The 19,371-nt window shown below is 47.2% G+C and overlaps 1 protein-coding gene across 1 annotated transcript in view; it reads left to right on the top strand.

Annotated features, from left to right (window-relative positions):
* The first annotated feature begins 298 nt into the window (after window positions 1–298).
* The window catches only part of LMNTD2 (lamin tail domain containing 2), a 45,858-nt gene continuing 26,785 nt past the window's right edge, over window positions 299–19,371 (top strand). Inside the window, 5 exon segments of the mRNA XM_050955968.1 lie at window positions 299–342; window positions 1,164–1,415; window positions 6,717–6,908; window positions 11,601–11,694; window positions 13,348–13,527. Coding sequence (XP_050811925.1) covers window positions 299–342; window positions 1,164–1,415; window positions 6,717–6,908; window positions 11,601–11,694; window positions 13,348–13,527 — 762 coding nt within the window.

Below are 19,371 nucleotides of genomic sequence, written 5' to 3'. Positions count from 1 at the left end.
CGTTGTAAAATCTTCATTAATCCCCCAACCTGGAGTAGCCTTTGTTCTTGCTGAACTCAGACTCAAGTTAGCTGGGTATTCTAGTTTCTTATGCTCCTGATTTTTAGTAACAAGGACAATAGAGGCAAATAAGCACCCTCCTCAGCCTTTGCACTGAGTGCTAGACTGTGACTTGAGCCTGGTCTTCATTGGAAAATGAGGTTGGTATACCTGCTTCGCTCAGGGCTGTGAAAAATCCACACCCCTGGATGATGCAGTTAAACCGACCTAACTCCCCTGTGTAGACAGCGCTACGGCAATGGATGAATTCTCTCATCAGCCTAGCTACTGCCTCTCCAGGAGGTGGAGTACCTACACTGTTGGAAGAAGCCCTCCTGTGGGCATAGGTAGTCTCTTTACTGAAGCACTGTCTACAGTGGCACCTCTGCAGTGTTTTAAGTACAGACAAGCCCTTGGACTACAGACCCATGCAGGGGAGTAAAAGGACTAAGAACCCTCCCCACCCCCATAAATCCTTGTGGGGGCTGCATGGGCTACAGGCACGCAGCTCCCACTTTACTCCACATTAGAGCCCTGCCCAGGACTAGTGTAGAGCCCTGCAGTGGGACCAGGATCCCAGGGGACCTGATGGGAGCAGAATTAAAAATAGTCCTGCTCTGGGCTCTACTTCCCATCTAGAGCAGGGGAGTGGGGAGCATGCAGGAAGGGGCAAGGAATGGGAGAAGTTTTGGGTCCCCCACCAAATGCCACAACCCGTGGAGCTGAGCCAGCAAGGGAGTGTTGAAGTTTGCTGCTGGTACAGCCCACTCCTCACCCCCCTCTCTCCTGGAGCAAGGAATTATGTCTCAGGCACGATGCCTCCTGGGGCTATTCCTGGTTGAGGGTCGCTTATGCAGAACTCCTTGCTTAGGGCTGTGCTTAAAGGCACAATCTATCCCAGTGGAATTATTTATAAAGTCTTACGCCTCGTGACTAAGGCCCTATGGTAAGCAAGTGGTAGCAGGTGGGGCTAATAATAATATACATCAGTGGAGGTGAGAGCTGGAGCATCATTTCCTGATGTCGGAGAGGTCCATGATGAGAGGGAAAGAAGGAAGGGCATCATATTGGCTCGTTTGGGAGGAACAGACACTTTCTATACACAATTATTTCTCCTTTCCTAGGAGGCCTCCAGAGAATTTGCCTTTGCTGCCTGGAGATGATCCTAGATCCATGGGAGAAACACAGAAAGAAGACAAGCTTCACAGGCTGCACTCCAATAGGAGTGAGGGTCTGGGAAAAACCACCATCTACAATCAGTCTCCTCCCATAGACACTGAAAGCAGCATGCAGCCTGCCAGAGAGGATGTGGGCCAGGGAGAAGATGGCACAGGCTGCTATTGGATTCTTTCTGAGGCCCCTGAGCAACAGCCCAAGTATGTATCAATGCACTCGTTCTGCAGCTAAGTTTTCAAATGTGCCATCAGCATAACACCCCCTTTGTATATCAATAGCATCCTCTGAAGAGCTGAAAGCCCTTCACATCCATCAATTGCTTCACAAATCTGGTGTGGGAAGTAAGTATTACCCCTATTTTAGAGAGACTACGTTGACACACTGAAAAGTGAAAGGACATACCCAAGGCCACTCAAAAGTCTGAGGCAGAGAAGGGAATAGTATCCAGATTTTCTTGAGTCCCAATACCATGTCCTACCACAAAAACCTCTCTCTCTTCATAGCTCTCATTTCCTACCACTTGCCCATTCTAATTAACACATGGAATACAATTTTCAAAATTGGGGAGTTACTAGGACAGGCAGTCCTGCATTCAGATACACAGCATGCAGGAAAGTCCCCTTTTTACACAGCTGGTGGCAAGCACCAATTAGAATCCTCTAATATGGGATATAGGTTCCCTCTCAAGCCCCTGGTTTGAAAATTGGGCCTAGAGGATTGCTATTAAAATAAATTCCTGGTCACTGTTAGCAAACTCCACCTTGTTACCTTGTAACAAGGCATGTAAATGAGAACCAATGTTGTGGATTTACATGCCTGAGTTTATTTCCACTATTCATTTTAAAGCATGGTTTCTGGAGAGTTCTGAAAAGCAGGCAAGCTTACTGGCATTTCCCCCCAGATGCAGAATGTTAGCAAGTTATTTGCATAAGAGCACCCATAATGCGCAGCGCCTTCCGTAAGAGAGAACTTGACCTATTTGAAAGTAAGGAAACCTGGACATCACATGATTTCAGACCAGCACCTATACAAAGGCTCTTTATCACTTCCCGGGCCATACACCTAACACAGCTCTCCTCTAGCTGAGAGCAAGGGTTGAGTCTAAAAGGAACAATGATGCGGCCATTAATTAGCCAGCAGGAGTGTCATTGAACAATGGGATGGTTAATCCTCACAAGATAGTTCTGATTTCTTTCCACCCTCAAATGGCTCAGAGAACATGGGTCCCTGTCTAGCATCCATAACTGGGATAATGCATGGTGCTAAAACTAAGAGAATACTATTGCTAAAAACATACATTGTATGTTACATTCCCAAAGCACTGTACACATATCAACCAGCTCCTCCTCTCAATTCATTTGCAAAGTATTATCCCCAGAGATGAGAGATGTTGTCACTTAAGACAACATAATGACTCAATGGCAGAGGCAGGGCTGGAACTCCGAACTACCTGGTTCTTGGTCGATGCTCGAGCCACTAAACCTTGCTACCTCTTGGAGTCAGCAATGAGATGCAGTTGTGAAAAACATTAATATAATTCTGGGGTGTATTAGCAAGAGTGTTATTAATACAGGAAGTAATTATCCCACTCTACTTGGCACTGGTGAGACTTCAGCTGGAGCAATGTGTCCAGTTCTGGGCTGCAAACTTTAGGAAAGATGTGGACAAGTTAGAGAATCCAGAGGACAGTAACAAAATTATTAAGAGGTGTAGAAAACCTGACCCACGAGGAAAGGTTAAAAATACTGGGTATGTTTAGTTCTGAAAAAAGAAGACTTGGAGGACCTGGTAACAGTTTTTAAATATTTTGAAGGCTGTTAGAAAGGAGATTGTTCTCCGTGTCTAGGAAGGTAGGAGAAGAAGTAATCAGCTTAATCTGCAGCAAGGAAGATTTAGGTTAGATATTAGGAAAAACTACCTTTTGAGTTAAAAAGTTAAGGACTGGAATAGGCTTCCAAGGGAGGTTGTGGATACCCTGCCATTGGAGGTTTTTAAGAACAGATTGGACACCTGTCAGGGATGGTCTACATTTATTTGGTCCTGCTTCAGCATAGGTGGAAGGACTAGATGATCTCTCGAGGTCCCTTGCAGGCCTACATTTCTAGGACTTGTCTACACTATAGGTTATGACAGTACAATTTATGTCACTCAGAGGTGTGAATAAGACACCGCACTGAGCAACATAAGTTACACCGACCTACGCACCGCTGTGGACAGCACTATGTTGGCGGGAGACGCTCTCCCACTGACATAACTACTGCCTCTTGCAGAGGTAGTTTTATTACGCCAACAGGAGAGCTCTCTCCCATCTACATAGAACATCTTCACCAGATGCAGTGCAGCTGCGCCAGCGTTGCACTTCTCATATAGACTAGCCCTAGATTCTGTGATGGACGGGGGGAGTAAATGAGGGATTCTAGAAGATCTCCACGAAGAGAGTATGTTTAATGGTGATTGTGCTCCTCCCTGTGCTATAAAAGACCAGTTCCCTGAATGTCCTTTGGGACACTGTTCACAAGGTGGTAGATCACTGAAATGATCCACCTACTGGTGGGAGAGTAGCTCCTGACACTTGATTCATGGGATGGTCTTAGCATGAGTTTCTGAGAGTGGAGCAATAGCAGCTGCGTACTAGGCCAAGGTGGCTCAGGGGCTCCATGGGGAAAAGCGACTGGATAAATAGTAATGTCATGATCTTGTCAGCAATTGTGTTTGGATTGGGTCGGTCTGGGGGCATGGATGGGGATTCCACACTTGAATGCCAGGGCCACAGGGCTTTAGACTGTTTCGAGCTGCTTGTTTGCAATCTCTAACAACAGGTCAAGAAAGTGACACGCAAGGCCCAGGAGACAGCACCCAATCAAAATCACTCCCAGTATTGTACAACACCTGTCATGGGATTATTACTAGGCCCTCAGTTATGATCAGTGACACTGAAGGACGCTGATGCCAACGGGGGTAAAAAATACCCTTCACTATCTCTTTTTGTGGCCTCCTAGCAAGAGGAGTCACATTCCTTTGCTATTTCAGTCTTTTCCATGGCAACAGATGGATGTCACAATCACAAAATCACCACTTTGCCGTATGGCGAGAGGGAGGGAGGGAGGGAGGGAGAGGGGAAGACAGATGGTGATCGAGGAAAAGCTCCGATTCTTAGAGGTCTAAGAAATCATAGGAACCCCTGATTGCTGGAGCCAGAAAGCTGACCCAGAGCTGTGGGAGGGAGGGAAGGAAGAGGTGGGCGGCTCTGCTGGGCCCAGAATAGCAGACCAGCTGTTAACTTATCACTTGTAATTATTACAACATATGGGAGTAAAGAATGGCTCTGAAGGGAAAAATAAATAGATAAATAAATAAATAAGCCAACAAGCAATCCAGGCTGCTGCAAAGCTGGCTCTGTGCGGACAAGAGAGACAATCGGTACCTGCAAGTAGGGAGGGGACCTTAGTGAGGCACCACGAATATAGGCAATTCCAGCCTATCGGAAAGTGGCCTGTGAAACAGATAGAGGCACATGAGAACAAAATGTTACAGAGGCACTGGATGAACGGGAACTGCCAGCCAAGGTGGTCAAAGTCTGGGCAACAGGGAGGGGACATTGCAGAGGCACTAGGTTCATAGGCACTGCCATTGGAAAGGGGTCTGTCGCCAGATACGTGGGCATGATGAGGAAGAGACTTTACAGAATCAGAGGGGTGAAGAGGTCTGTACAACAGATACCTGTGTAGTAGTAGCCCATCACTGGTTTACAGCAGAGTTTAAACCCAGGACCTTCGGCCCAGGCCTCTGCTCCTTGAACTAAAAGAGGAATCCTCCTAGCCAGGAGCGGTGGCAAGTGGTTAAACTCTGTGGATCAGACACAGAGAGGATACATGACACACACACAGTGGTGGGTTACACCTGAACGTGGGGAAGAAACATTACAGAGGCCCCGGATGCCTGGACACCTCTAGGGGAAAGGGACCTGTGCATCAGATACTGTCAGGGATGTGGTGACATTACAGATGCATGGGCTCTGCATGCCAGTGGAAAAGGGAGAAGAGTATGGGAAGTTGGGTACCACAGAAGGCCTTTTTCCTGTAGTTTTTGAGGAAAGTGAGGAGCATTATGAAAATAGAGTTTTATTTTATTGCCTGGTCAAGGTGATTATAGGAAAATATTCCAACAGGCAGGGAGCGAAGAGAAAAATCCACCCCGCACTTCCCCACATATTACATTTTCCCCTTGCTGTTTATTACTATTTATTTTCTGGGGCTGCCTTCCTGATCTTCAGCATCATATACCCAGAGCTCCTGGGTCCCTTTATTTTCCCGCTGTCGCCTGTCCACCTAAAGCAGCACTAATGTGTCTCAAAAGGTTTGTCTCCTGGTAAACTGCAACAATGAATAGTAAGGGGTAGTGATGGGCAATCTTCAGGAAGGTTCCAGGCAGGGGTATTAGACGGACAGTCCACAAACTGTGTTTATATAGCTTGCAGGACACTCAGATTCTGTATAATCTAAGTTTTCATCTTTTAAAACAAAAAAAGTTTCTAGCCTTCACAGCGGCAAAGGTAACTGTGCAAGTGTATCCTGAGTGCAGGTGATGCTGTGATGTCTGCCTGAATCTGCAGACAGCCTGAAACAATGACTCAGCTGTGTGAATTCCCTAGTCACCTATTCATCTAATCAGAGTATCTGTTGTAAAACCCAAATGTTGATGTTTCAGTGTCCACATGAACTACTGAATCACTGTTCATTTTAGTGCCCAGAATGGGAGTTGGTGAGGGGGAGGGAAGCCCACAGGAAGGAATGAGGAGATGGTTCAGGGAAGAAAACACAGACAAAATTGCAGAGGAAGTTTAATAAGACCAGGAAGAGGGAGATAAACAGAAAGAGGAGGATGGGGAAAGAAGAGACACAAGAACAGAAGTAGCAGTGGGAGCAGATTGTCTCATTCAGTGAGGCACTAAACAAATGATAAATAATCACTAACGGTTTAGTTACTACACTGAGATCATATTCTCTGCTTGATCACTGTGAAAAGCTTCTACTGACACCTGTGGGCATGCATGCCATTGTGCACCGTGGGGCGTATACAGTCTTGAATTTACACCCTGGTCCATGGACTATAATGAAACATAGAATCCAGCCCTCTGATCCTTCATCCAGAGATTTCACTCAGATGCTGATAAGGCACCAAACTGAAGGGAACTTGCATTCTATTTCCTGCTCTGCCACTGACTTACTGTGTGACCTTGGGCTTGTCACTTCACCTCTCTGTGCTCGTTTCATCCTCTATAAAACCATCCACTGTTCAATTCATATATGCATGAAAAGTACCATGGCCAAGTTTTCAAAACCAGATGACTAAAGTTAAGACTCCTAAATCCTTAATGAGCTGCTTGAGTAAGCAGCACATACTCTAGAGGTGCACAGAACATTTGAACCTCCCCGTGATCTGAGCATGGTTTTGGATTGTTATCATTTTAATGGAATATATATCCTTTGGTTCCATTGCAGAGCCCTGCCTGTGCAGCCGAAGGTCCTGCAGAAGACGGATGACACCCATGTCCTGCGCTTGCTGCTGCATCAGAGGGACCTGGAAATCCAGGGGCTGAGATGCGCCGCTCAGAAGGAGCCAGCAGCCCGGCTCTCCTTCATTTTGCAGGAGCTAGTGAGCATGAGACAGAGAGTGAGTGCAACCCCCACAAGGTGAGCAGCAGAAAAGAAGGGGTTGAGGTCAGACACTGGTGTGGTGAGAAATGTGACAAAGTCCCACTGAGTGACAACACGAAAACTGGCAAAAGGAGGGGAATCTGCCTGGGTGAAAAGGTCCATCTCACCATTATATATCCACATCGCCTCCATAAAAAACTACAGGCAAACAACATTATTAAGGTTGCAAAGTCAGCACCCAAAAGTTAGGATACACCCCCTTTGTGTGGGTATGCGTTAGACTACAACCAGTAATGCATGAGCACAGGCTACTTTTGCCACAAGACTCCTGCCTCAAAACGTATTGATATTATTTTACATTCTCATGATTTTTAAGTGAATCTCATGAATTTATGGGCCCTGATTTACAATGGCCATGGGTGGGTTGGGGGCCTCAGGGGTCACGTTCTAGGCCTGGTCTCTAGAATCAGGGAACACACTGTAGGGTGGACAGTGTATAAGGAAACATGAGTGATAGAGAAGGCTGCCATAGATTGCAGGGGGCTGGGAGAAAATAGAAATGAGAGAAGAGAGTCAAAGAGAGCAGCACAGGGGAGAACTGAAGGGAGCAAATCTTTGGAGAAGGAGGGAGGCGAACAGAGAATTTTTGCAAATGATATCTTGCATATTTGTCAAATACTTGTCAGATTACTTCCATGGCAACTCCAGATTTCAGGCCCTACAGCCTTAATAGGTGATGACTCAGCAACCCCTGGACTAGCTACTTCACTCTATAGTCACTCTATAGTCACTCTAACATAGACAGAGCATCTCTTCTAGTAAGGGTGAGAAAGCTTAGCCCAGCTCCTCTTGGCTCCCCAAATATAGCAGCTGCCTTCGGCTCACATGCAGAATACATACACCCAGGCACTGATTTTCAGAGGTGTTGAGCACCCACACCTCCCGCTGAAGCCAAGCAGTGCCATAGATGCTCAGCAGCTCTGATTATCAAACCCTTGAAGCAAATCCAGCTGTCAGACTCTGCAAACTTAATGTGCATCAAGGTGTCAATTTGCTTAGTCAATGGAAGCAGGAGCAAGCCGGTGGGAACAGATTTCCAGGACATCAGCACCCATAATTGAGGTCCAATTTTCAAAAGAGCTCAGCACCCAGCATCTCCCATTGCTTGCCCTCGGTGCTGAGCCCTTTTGACAATCTGCTCCTCATTTTGGGTGCTGAGCACTTTTGAAAGTCTGGCCTTTAACGCCCAAGAGGCTAGCCAAGAATTGTCTCACTGGGAAACAGAGCAGAGTGAAAGAAAGTGATGTGACTGTGGAAAAGAACTGCATACAGCACCAGCCCAAAACAAGACTAGAGCAAAAGCAAAGGCTGTTTGCTCAACTAGACACAATCCCTAGAGGAAAAAAGCCAGGCAGCTCTGAGATTTCTTTGCAAGACAAACACAAAATGGAACTTTGGTTTTGGTGCAGCCTGCGATGGGAAGATGAAAGATTTCCAGGAAATGACAGATAAGAGGATCCCGCTCCTGCTGGTGCCACTGATTTGAAAGCCTGCTCTCTGGCGCAAAGTTCGTGCCACCAGGAAATCCGGTGAGCTCAGGGCATGGAAGGGAGCATGCTACATCATGGCTCTGCCTATGAATCACCGTGCAAACAAGGCTGCACTCCTTCTGAAAGGGAGGCAGTGAAAATATAAACAGCCATTCAAGCTCCGTGATCCAGAACATGAATAAACTGTATGTGGCAGAGAACAGCTACCATGCCTATTAAAAAACTCCATCCTCCCTGTATCCTAGAAACCCCGTATGGATACATTATAGGACACAGATATATGGGCCACCTCCTCAGCCGGTGTACATAGTCCTAGCTCCACTGAAATCAAGGAAGCTATGACAATTTACATCAGCTGTGGGTCTGGCCTTATAGATCCTAAATCACTTGGGGCTCCAGAGCAGGGCATATGGGATCATTCTGGATAGGCCTGGGGAGCAATGACTATACCACAGTGAGCAAGGAGCAATGATCGTATTACAGTCACTGCTGCTCTTAGATCACAGCTCATCCCAGAAAAGTTCTTACAGGACTGTCCAGGATTCAGCTTATTAGCAGAGCTGCATGAGCTGCTCTGTGTTATAAAATGGCCTTTGACATAAGTCACATGTGTTCCTGTTTGCCTGAAGTAGTGCTGACAAGTGATGGTTGTGGGTGTAGTTCTCATGCTCTGGGACTGCTTTTCAACTGGAGCCACATCATCAGGTGCTCAGACACTGCAGGGATGAGCACAATACAAACACCTCGACAGAACAGGGAACATTTAGGGTCAGCTTCACCTTTGTATAGCCCCTTAGTCGTAATCCTCCCCTGCCTTGCACCTTGTGTAGTCATTGACACCTGCCCTGAGTGGGTGTGCAGTGTTACCATTCAGATTTTCTCCTGCTTTTATACCCACTTTGCACGGACTCTGCACATATGTAAATGACTGCATGGGGAAAGTTGAATTGAGCCTCTGGTGCCTGCAAAAGAAATGGAAGGGAGGGAGATTAGCACAGCCTTTCTGCTGCTATTTGCTGTGTTATCACAATGATCTGTAAGCCATGGTTTACCTGGCTGGTTTTAGGACCCAGCGGGAGACAAGAGCCTGCAAAGAGCTTCCCTCTTTGAAGTATATTTGGTGCATTCTTTGTGCATTCCAGCTCAGCCCCTGGAGTTGGCAAAGTCTGAGTTGGACCTGACGGGGGTCCTGCTGGCTGAACCTCAACCTGATGTACAGCCACTCGCCTTTTCATTCTTGGATCATAGCTGGCACCGTGGTGGTCTGTGTTTCCAGAGTATTTCCTCAGAGGGATGCTTGCGGCTACAACAGACACACACACACATACACACACACTCTTGCGGTTTTGGCTTGGCTTCCAAATGCTGACTTGACCCCTCAGATCCTTTCGGTTTCCTCCCGCTCTGCTGACAACTCTGGGTTTCCTGCATTTAAGGAACATACCACAGAAAAACCCGTGTTGAATCACATGCGCACTGCACTCAAAGCCAAGAGTGAGCACATCCTGCCTGGGAGCAATGTTCCCATCAGAAAGGCAAGCTGTCTGACCAGTCGTGACATCAACACATCAGAAGTGATGTCAAGAAGACACGAGTCAGAACCAGCACAGGGCAGAAGCCCTATGTGGCTCCCAGCCTTCCCAAAGGAGACAGTACTCAAGTTTCATCTCCTGTTAACATGGCAAGCTTCCTGGTACCTGATCAGAGAGCTCACAGGCAGCCCTTCCACCTCAGCTTCCTGGGCCACCAGCGACACTGTCTGTACCCAGGGCAAGTCACTTACAGTAAGAGCCTATCACTTGACTGCTAATCACCAGCCCTGATCTGGCCCCATCTGACTGCATGTGTTGAGGCTCGGAGGTCCAGACCCTGTGTGCTCAGAATGGGATGAAGGGGGTTACAAGAGCCAGTCAGAGTGCATAGCCTGTCCATGATCACTCATCTTGCTTTGAGAGGGCATCTGGATTTGAAGCTGGGGGCCCCCTTGATCTGCGGTTAAATGCTCTAGCACTGAGGTGGTGCTCAACCTTTCCAAACTACTGCAACCCTTTCAGGAGTCTGATTTGTCTGGCATACCCCAAATTTTACCTCACTTAAAAACTACTAGCTTACAAAATCCAACATAAAAATACAAGTGTCTGAGCACACTAGAACTGAAAAATGGCATACTTTCTTATTTTGTCTGTAAGAACTTTTAGTTTGTACTGGCTTCCCTAGTGCTTTTTATGTAGCCTCTTATAAAACTAGGGAAATCTCTAGATGAGTTGATGTACCCCCAGAAGACCTCTGTGTACCCCAGGGGTACACATACCCCAGTTGAGAACCACTGTGCTATATCACTCCTCCTCCTGCTGCAATGCAACGTTTTAAATGGGGAAAAGTTGAAAAGAAAATGGGTGTTCCCCTAAAACAATCAACAGTAGCAGAACTATAATAAAACTCCCCCTAAATCCAGTATATTAATAATCAGAGACAGACTATCTGCCTCAGCCTCAGCACACTAGTTGCCTCAGGTACGTAACTTTAGAGGATTCTTGCTTCTACCCTTCTGGGTGGCCTTTTTATACTGGAGCCTCCTGAGCTTCTGTTATTGCTCCAGAGTTTGCAAGATAAGGACACCAGGCATTTAAACTGGCTTGGTATAACTTGGTTAATGTGTCACAAAACTAGTTTGGAGGGAAGGGGGCTTCAGTCCCCAGTGATTCCACCCCCATCAGGAAAAGTTCATATACAATTTTGTGCAAACTGCTTTACGGCTAGGGGTGGAAGAGGATGTGGAAGCTGCAAGGGGCTCAGGAGAGTAATGAACATAACGATCATATTGCTGATGTAAAGATCATAGTACTAACCCACGAGCAATGTTGATGCATTCGAAAGGGAGTCCCTATCCAGTCTTACCCAGGGGATGGAAAGGCAGTGTAGATAGAAATTCAAAAGGAGACAATGGTGGTAATTCCTGTGACCTCATTTCATTCATCCTCTGGCTATAGGGAAGCAGAAACACACACACACAAGGAAACACTGGAAATTAGGGCTAGCTGTCTGTCTAGGCATTTATAAGGCACTAAGCACAGTGGTTGTCTCTAAAATGGCTGAAACATGTCTATTGTATTGAGATAGCTCTGAACATGGTTTGGAATTGGAAAGAGAAGTGTAATGATCTTGTGGGTTTCTGCAGGTACCAAACCAAAAGAGACCAGCCAGAGCATCTCCAAAAGGAAATAGACAGACTGAGCTCTGAATTGCAGGCTGAAAAGGAGCTCCATATGAGGGTAAGTCACTAAAACCCCAGCAAGCAGGGAGGATCTCAGACCCTGGACTCCACCCAGAGCAGGAACTTCTACACTGCTATATTTAACCTGGCACTCCAAGCCCTGCGAGACCAGTCAGTTGACCCAGGCAGGCTCTGAGACTTGGTGCCACAGGCATTTTTTTTGCAGTGTAGACATACCCTGACGGACCAGGCTAGCCAGGGCTTGGGCACCCCACAAGCAATAGAAGTAGTGAAAGAACTGTGGAGCTGGATAACAGAACAAAATCACCTGTAATTCTCAGAGCTAAGGCTATGTGTACACTAGAAACACTAGAGTGGCACAGCTGCAGCACAGCAACCATGCCACAGTAGTGTAGACACTTACTACAGCGAGAGAGGGGTTCTTCTGTCTCTGTAGTAAATCTACCTCACAGTTAGGTTGACGGAAGAATTCTTCTGTTAGCCTAGAGCTGTCTACGTTGGGGTTTAGGTCAGATCAACAACATCTGAATTTTTCAAACCCCTGAGCAAAGTAAATAGGTGTTGAGCTAAGTTTTAGGTGTAGGCCAGGCCTAAGTAGCATGCAGACACACCCTATACCATTGTTTTATAAATGAGGACAGAGAGATCAGTTCTGAAAGAGGCAGGCATGGGCATTAATGGGCAAAATGAGTCCAATGACATCCATGCCACATCTGCAGACTGCTGAGCTGCTGACAGGCCAATATTCACCGATAAGAACTACAAACAAATTCAAAGTCACTCTAGCAGAAACCGGCTCATCCACACATGTACTTTTAAACAACAACCACATCAGTGCGCTGACTGTCCAGTGTAGGTAGCTGTTGTCATGCTTAACAACAGGGCCCATGCAATGTTCTGCACTGAGGCCATCACAGCTATTATAGACTGAACGTAAGAAAATATGTACGGAGCTGTGATAGGATGGACTGTGCCCTGGATGTTCAATCTAGTCCAAGACCCTCAGGTGAGTGTAGGGTGACCAGACAGCAAGTGGGAAAAATCAGGATGGGGGTGGGGGTGGGGTAATAGGAGCCTATATAAGAAAAAGACCCCAAAAGGTGGGTTGTGGGGGGGTCTTACCTGCAGCCTGGCTAATATGAACTGATGGATGGGTGTACTGATTACTGACTAACCTCTTAGACTGCTCTGGTTAAAGATTCAGTCTCCTGAGGGCTACAACATCAGGAATATTATTAGCATTAAGAGACCCTAGGAGCACACTGTTGCAGTCTAAGAGATTAATCAGTAATCAGTACATCCATAAGGCTACATGTGGGACACAAACTATGTCTTTTGGGACTGACCTTTCATTGGTCAAACCACTCATCCATCTCTTTTCTCTTTCTGGGTGAGCTGTAGCTTGCTGCTTACAGGAGAGTGTGTTTGTGGTAGTGGCTGGGGCTTTAGAGGTAGCGGGTACAGCCCAATGCAGTGGCGGGGTGTCATTACAGGCCTGAGGCCAATTTGACCGTCACCTTCCAGGCTCATTCCAACAGCAGGGAAATGACACAGATATTGATGGTGCGGGAGTGAAGTGTCCCATGATAAAAATGAGAGTCGCATAGGAGCTGGAACTGGGGGTGCTGCCAGCAGGGAATATGGCCCCAAGTGGTTGGCTTTGGCATTTACAGTTTTCCTTTTTTAAAAGGAGATGCAGCTCTTGAAGGAGAAACTCTGCAAATCAGAGCTGTTGGTGCAGCAACTGTACGAAGAGATCATGAGGCTGAAGAAGTCACAGCCTGGAAGACCCGCCCAAGGCCTCCGAGAGCCACAAGGAACAAAGGCCAGTGTGAAGCAGGATGATATGCCAGAAATGGAGAGTTTCGAGGTAGGAACTAAAGCTTTAGAGAGCTGAGAGCAAAGAAACAGAGGGAGAAAGGGGAGGAGTGGGAAGTGAAAGGCACTAGGGGTCAGAGATGAAGGCTGCAGTCTCCAGGCAACAGGACTAGAATGAGATTAAATTGCCTGCTCTACAGACAAATCCACCGGTCCATGACTTACCAGCCCAGTCAGCAGGGAGACAAGGATACTGGCACTGTCAAAGCATCCTCTTAAAATGAACACACACATCACCCCAGAGACAGAAACCCCACCCACTCTGCAAAGGGGTGGCCACTATCCTACAAGCTCTCCTCTCTTCCTGCCCACACTGTCCCCGTCCACACACTCCTGGGCCCCGATTCTAGTCAACCACCACCCTGATCTCCAGCCTTGCTTCCCTGCAAACTCTTTGCCATCCCTCAGGGCCTTGAGCACATTGCCCTCAGCTGGGATGGGGGCTATTCATCCCTCCTCCTGTGTGGAGCCTTAGAGACAGGGAGGGATGGCCTGGGAAGTGCACAGGGTCCCTTCCCAGAAGCCTGATGGTGACCCCTGCCACCTCCATTCCTGGCAGGGTCAGGGCCATGGTGTACAAAGAGGGGTGCCTGTGGTGCAGGGGCAGAGGCAAAGAAATAGCACAGTCCGGGGGAGGGGATGCGAGCCTCACCCTGCTCCTTGCTGTCAGTGTGAGCCACCCTCACTGTAGAGCTACCCCGTTTCCAGGAGACAGCACCAGAAGGAGCCGGGCTCAGCGGCAGTCCCTTTGTGTGCTGCCTAGCCTCTGTGGCGCTCTCTGAACTCGCTCTGGCCTTGCTGGGGGAGGCTCGCATGCAGACTGGCCGGCCAGAGATCTGAGTCCATGTCACTCCCATGCTGTAATTCATTAGAGGCTGGGTGTTCCAGTCCTCCAGCTGGTGCTTGATCACTTCCCTGCAGATTCCTCCACCCGAGGACCGTTCTCCACAGATTCTCTTCCCAGCCACCTTTCTGTAGCATAAAAACAAGAAACGCCCTGCTGCTTTTCTGACCCACAAACAGCTAGGCCATTCCCAGAACCGATATGATTCACTGCCCTGCCCAAGCAGTCTGCCATACCAGTACCCTCGGTGCTCCCCTCCCTGCTGACATGGGGCTCGCAAGACACTGAAGGAGGAGAGAGGTGACTACAGGGTGACCAGATAGCAAGTGTGAAAAATCAGGTCGGGGGGGGGAGGGGTAATAGGTGCCTATGTAAGAATAAGCTCCAAAAATCATGACTGTCCCTATAAAATCGGGACATCTGGTCACCCTAGGTGGCTAAAACTGAAGTCTTGCTGGAAGGACAGTCATTGCTGGTTCTTCCAATGCTTTCTGTCCTCTGCACGGCTTTCCTTTGCATTGCAAGCTCTTGCAGGCAGGGACCGCAACTACTGGGTGCATTGCACCGTGCCAGCACTAAATAAGTGATACTATGGCCTTGGCTACACTGGCGCTTTACAGAGCTGCAACTTTCTCGCTCAGGGGTTTAACACCCCCCACCAGGTGGAGTACCTGCAGTGCTGCGAGAGCTCTCTCCCAGCGCTGGCGCTGCGACCACACTCGCACTTCAAAGCGCTCCCGCGGCAGTGCTGTACGGCTCCAAGTGTAGCCATACCCTAAGCAAGCAGCCTCAGCTGGCGATACTTCCTGCTCCCACATAACCTCTGGCTCCAAGCTGCCGCTCATCCCCTGATATTTCTGGATGTTGCTTCTTTTTCCTGTACCTGATGCTAGGGATTAGGGAGCCCTTTACTGGCTGAGCACTGAACAGATCCTTTCCCCCACAGCTCATTCAGGCCCTGATTCAATGAGAGATTTAAACAGGGGCCTCACTTCAAGCTTTGATTTCAGTGGGACTCTCCCCTATGTGCTTAAAAGTAGTCCCGTGCTTAAGTATGTTGCCGAGTTTGGGCAGGGGGAAGGTAAGCAGTAAAGATCCAGCAGATTCATCCACGGCATGCACTGTGCCTACTGCTCAGAGTTCAAGTGGCAACGACATCTTCTCTTTGCAAGGCCCTAGGCAACAGAGGGCGAGACCTTTGCAAAGCGATACACTCTGGGGCTGGCCTGACCGATCCTGTCCAGTAACAGGCAGTGGTACACACTACGGGGAGTCTGAACCTCTTTATTCCCTGCCCCAACAAGCAATGAGAATTAAGATGGGAACGAAGAGCCATCCACCCCTCCTGTGAGCCAGCCAGGTCTAAATGAAGGTGGCTGGCCTGGAGTAGGGGGCAGATTTGAGAAGGCCTTTTTATTTACCCTTTTAGTCCCTGCCTGCCTCCCTGGGGACACTGAGTGGCGATCAGCTGTGAAAGCCTCTCTGGGAAAAGAGAAATGCTCTAAGCTGAAGCGGTGAGATGTCAGTCACTTGAGCTGCAGGGGGAGGCCTGTGCGACTGCACTCTGGGAGTTTAGCAGAAAAGGTTAGGAAAGGTGTATGGCTGAATCAGGGAAGAACAGCGCCTGTCACAAGCAATTACTTTATTATCATCAATACATAAAGCCAGAGGAGCAGTGCAACCAAGTGGCTAATTCAAGGAGAGCGGAGGGGGAGAGAAGAAGGAACATGTATCATCATGTATATTCCTCTATTGCACCTTCTTTACACAACCATATTCAGTGCCCAAGCATTTTGCATGTGACAGACAGAAAAGATAGGCCTGAGCTGGAAGCCCAGATTCAAACACCACACATTTTGGAGATTTCAAAATCTGAGCCCAGAGTCAAGTTTTGCAGCTCTGGTTATAGGCCAATTAGAATGGGGTGAAATGTGGCTAGGAGCCAGTGTAAATATTCCAGGAGAAATGGATCTATCAAGAAAGAGCAAGTGGACAGGCCTTACGGAAGTTTCTGTGCCATACATTCAGAGTCTGCCACACGGCTGGAGGGAGTGGGTGCACAGCTTTAGGTTGCACCTTGTGGCTTAGAAAGAACTCTAAGAATGCCGGAGATGTGCCAAGTCTCACTCTGTTAGTGCTTGAGATCCAAAGGTTACAGAAGGCAAGGGGAGGCTGTTCATGGACGTTCGTGGGTGTTTGATCAGGCCTCTTGAGAGAGACATGCTCATTTGGGCTAAAAATTTTTAACATCTCTCACTCTTCGGCTGAAGGAATTTTGAAGTCAGTGTCTCTTTACAGGTCTTACAGCTACAATCTGGTAGTTTAGTCCCACAAATTTGGGTCTTTTTGGTGAAGAAGAATGGTCTTGTGGTTCAGGGGTTGACTGGCCTGGGATTCAGGAGCTGTGCATTCAACTTCTGGCCCTGCCATCAACATCTTATGCGACTATGGCTGCATCACTTTGTCTCTCTGTGCCTCAGTTCCTCATCTGTTGAATGGGGATAATAATGCTCCCTTTGTCTGTCTTGTCTAATGTAGAGTGTACACACTTCAGGGGCTGGGTCTTAGTATGTGTTCATACAGCACCAAGCACAATGGGCTCCCGCTTTCAGCTGGGGCCTTTATGCACTACGATAATAAAGAGGTTTTGCGAGATCGAACAGGCATAGAAATGGCCCTGCCCCCAATTCTAATGAAAAGCTTGTTTAAAAACACATTTTTCATTTTGTCATTAACATACTGAAAAACAATATCAAATTATGTAGATGTTTTTCTTGATTAACCTTACCTAACACATTCATACTTCAGCACCAGTACAATCAATCTTAATCATAACCATTTCCATGTATCTCTCGCCTCCTAATTCCACCTTATTTAACCTTTAACAAAAATCCACACAAGAGGCACTTAGACTTCTAGACAATTGACAAAACAAATAAAAGTCTAGTTACCCACCGCTGCACATAGTGTCCAAATGTAAATAGTTGTTTTGCCTTCCAGGTAGCAGACTTTCTGGAAGCGTTCCCTTCTTCTGCTATTTTCCTTTCGTAAATTGCATGTAAGTTATAGTCAACTGCTAAGTATATCCCTTCATATAGGAATCATTTGACCTGTTCCTCATCTGCTTTCCCCCTCTATATTTGTCAAGTTTAAAAGGCCCATTTGTGTTTGGTGAGCCTCTTATTGTTGTCTGTATTTATTTTGTTCAAAAGAAAAAACACAGTGACCATACACTAAGATCTGCTTGATCCCAGTATGAAGCAATCTGTCATTTTTTCCATGGTGATGGTTTCCCAAGCTTTATTTCTCCATGCCATTAATCTAATTAGAAGATTTGAGTTTACATTTAAACCTCCCCGGCATTGTTTGCAACCCAAACACAACAGCACTGGGCTGGTGAATGAGAACTAAGAAGGGGAACTGACTAGTCCATTTTCATTCTCTAGTCTGAATAAAGAAAAGGAAATGGTGTAACAGGTAAGAAGTCAGTTACTGAGTTTGATTTTTAGTTTTTTTCCAAGTCTAGTAACCTACATTAGTAACCCAGGGAAAGAAACTTGCTTTCTTCCACCACTAAAAATCCAAGATTTGTAACTCAGCAGCATCCTTTTAAAATCTCATTTGTCACAGGTTGGCAGCATTGCCAGGGGCGCTATTAGATCAGAATTTGTTCTTTACATGGTCGCCGTGTTAAGGAGAGGCTGAGGGAACTGGGATTGTTTAGTCTGCAGAAGAGACGAATGAGGGGGGATTTGATAGCTGCTTTCAACTACCTGAAAGGGGGTTCCAAAGAGGATGGATCTAGACTGTTCTCAGTGGTACCCGATGACAGAACAAGGAGTAATGGTCTCAAGTTGCAGTGGGGGTGGTTTAGGTAATATATTAGGAAAAGCTTCTTCACTAGGAGGTGGTGAAGCACTGGAATGGGTTACCTAGGGAGGTGACGGAATCGCCTGCCTTAGAGGTTTTTAAGGTCAGGCTTGATGAAGCCCTGGCTGGGATGATATAGTTGGGGATTGGTCCTGCTTTGAGCAGGGGGTTGGACCTCCTGAGGTCCCTTCCAACCCTGATATTCTATGATTCTATAATTTTTATTCACCAGTTGAAGGCCTGATCCAAAGCCCATGATGTCACTGGACAGACTCAAACTGACTTCGCCAGCTATATAGGTTCATAGTCATGGAACAATTGCAGCTCACCCTCTAGTTCAAACCCAGATCCTTGCCTCTTGCTGTGGACTTACAAAAAACAATAGCAGCATGCCAGTCTGCCTGCTTGGAGATCAGCACCTCCAAGCTTCAGGCTGAAAGTGTCTTCCTACAACAGGATTCCGACTGAATTGCCTCATGTAATGTGAGCAGCTAGACACTCCGAACTCAGTAAGGTTCGACAGTGATGCCGGTATAGACCTGAAAGGATGTCAGCTATCACGGGGATGGGACAGGCTACAGAAATATTCAGTATAAACTTAATGGTACATGGCTAGAAAGGGTGCCCAGTCTACTACCTTCTGGCCAAGGGCATCACTAAGCTGCCATGGTTAACATGGCAAGGTCTGGACACTGTGGACCAGAAGAGCAGTCAATGATCAAGAGGCCTCCTTGCTGTAGGGCTGCTGCTAAGGATAACTAGCACATATCTAGATGGGCTCATGGGAAGCACTAGCCCTAGGACTCATCAGATAAGGGCTGATTTCCGGACTGTGCCTCAGACATACTGTGTGACCTTGGGCAAGTTGCTTAAGCTGGGTGCCTCAGTTTACCCATCTGTGAAATGGGGCTAATGATACTTCCCTACTTCACAGGGGAGAGATGGGATAAATTAATCCACATGCCTGCTCAGGTATCTTAGAGAGGAGCAACTAGAGAGGAGGGAGGGAGGGAGGGAGGGATTTCTTATTACCTGGAGTCCCGACTGTGCATAAAAATGTCTCTTTAGTGCAGAACTCCATTTTGAAACTTGCAAGTGAACTGTGACACTTTTAATTTTAAA

This window comes from Gopherus flavomarginatus, chromosome 5 (genome assembly GCF_025201925.1).
Source record: "Gopherus flavomarginatus isolate rGopFla2 chromosome 5, rGopFla2.mat.asm, whole genome shotgun sequence".
NCBI lineage: Eukaryota > Metazoa > Chordata > Testudines > Testudinidae > Gopherus > Gopherus flavomarginatus.
The sequence above is the reverse complement of the archived record's forward strand: the minus strand, read 5'-3'. Positions and strand labels throughout refer to the sequence as shown.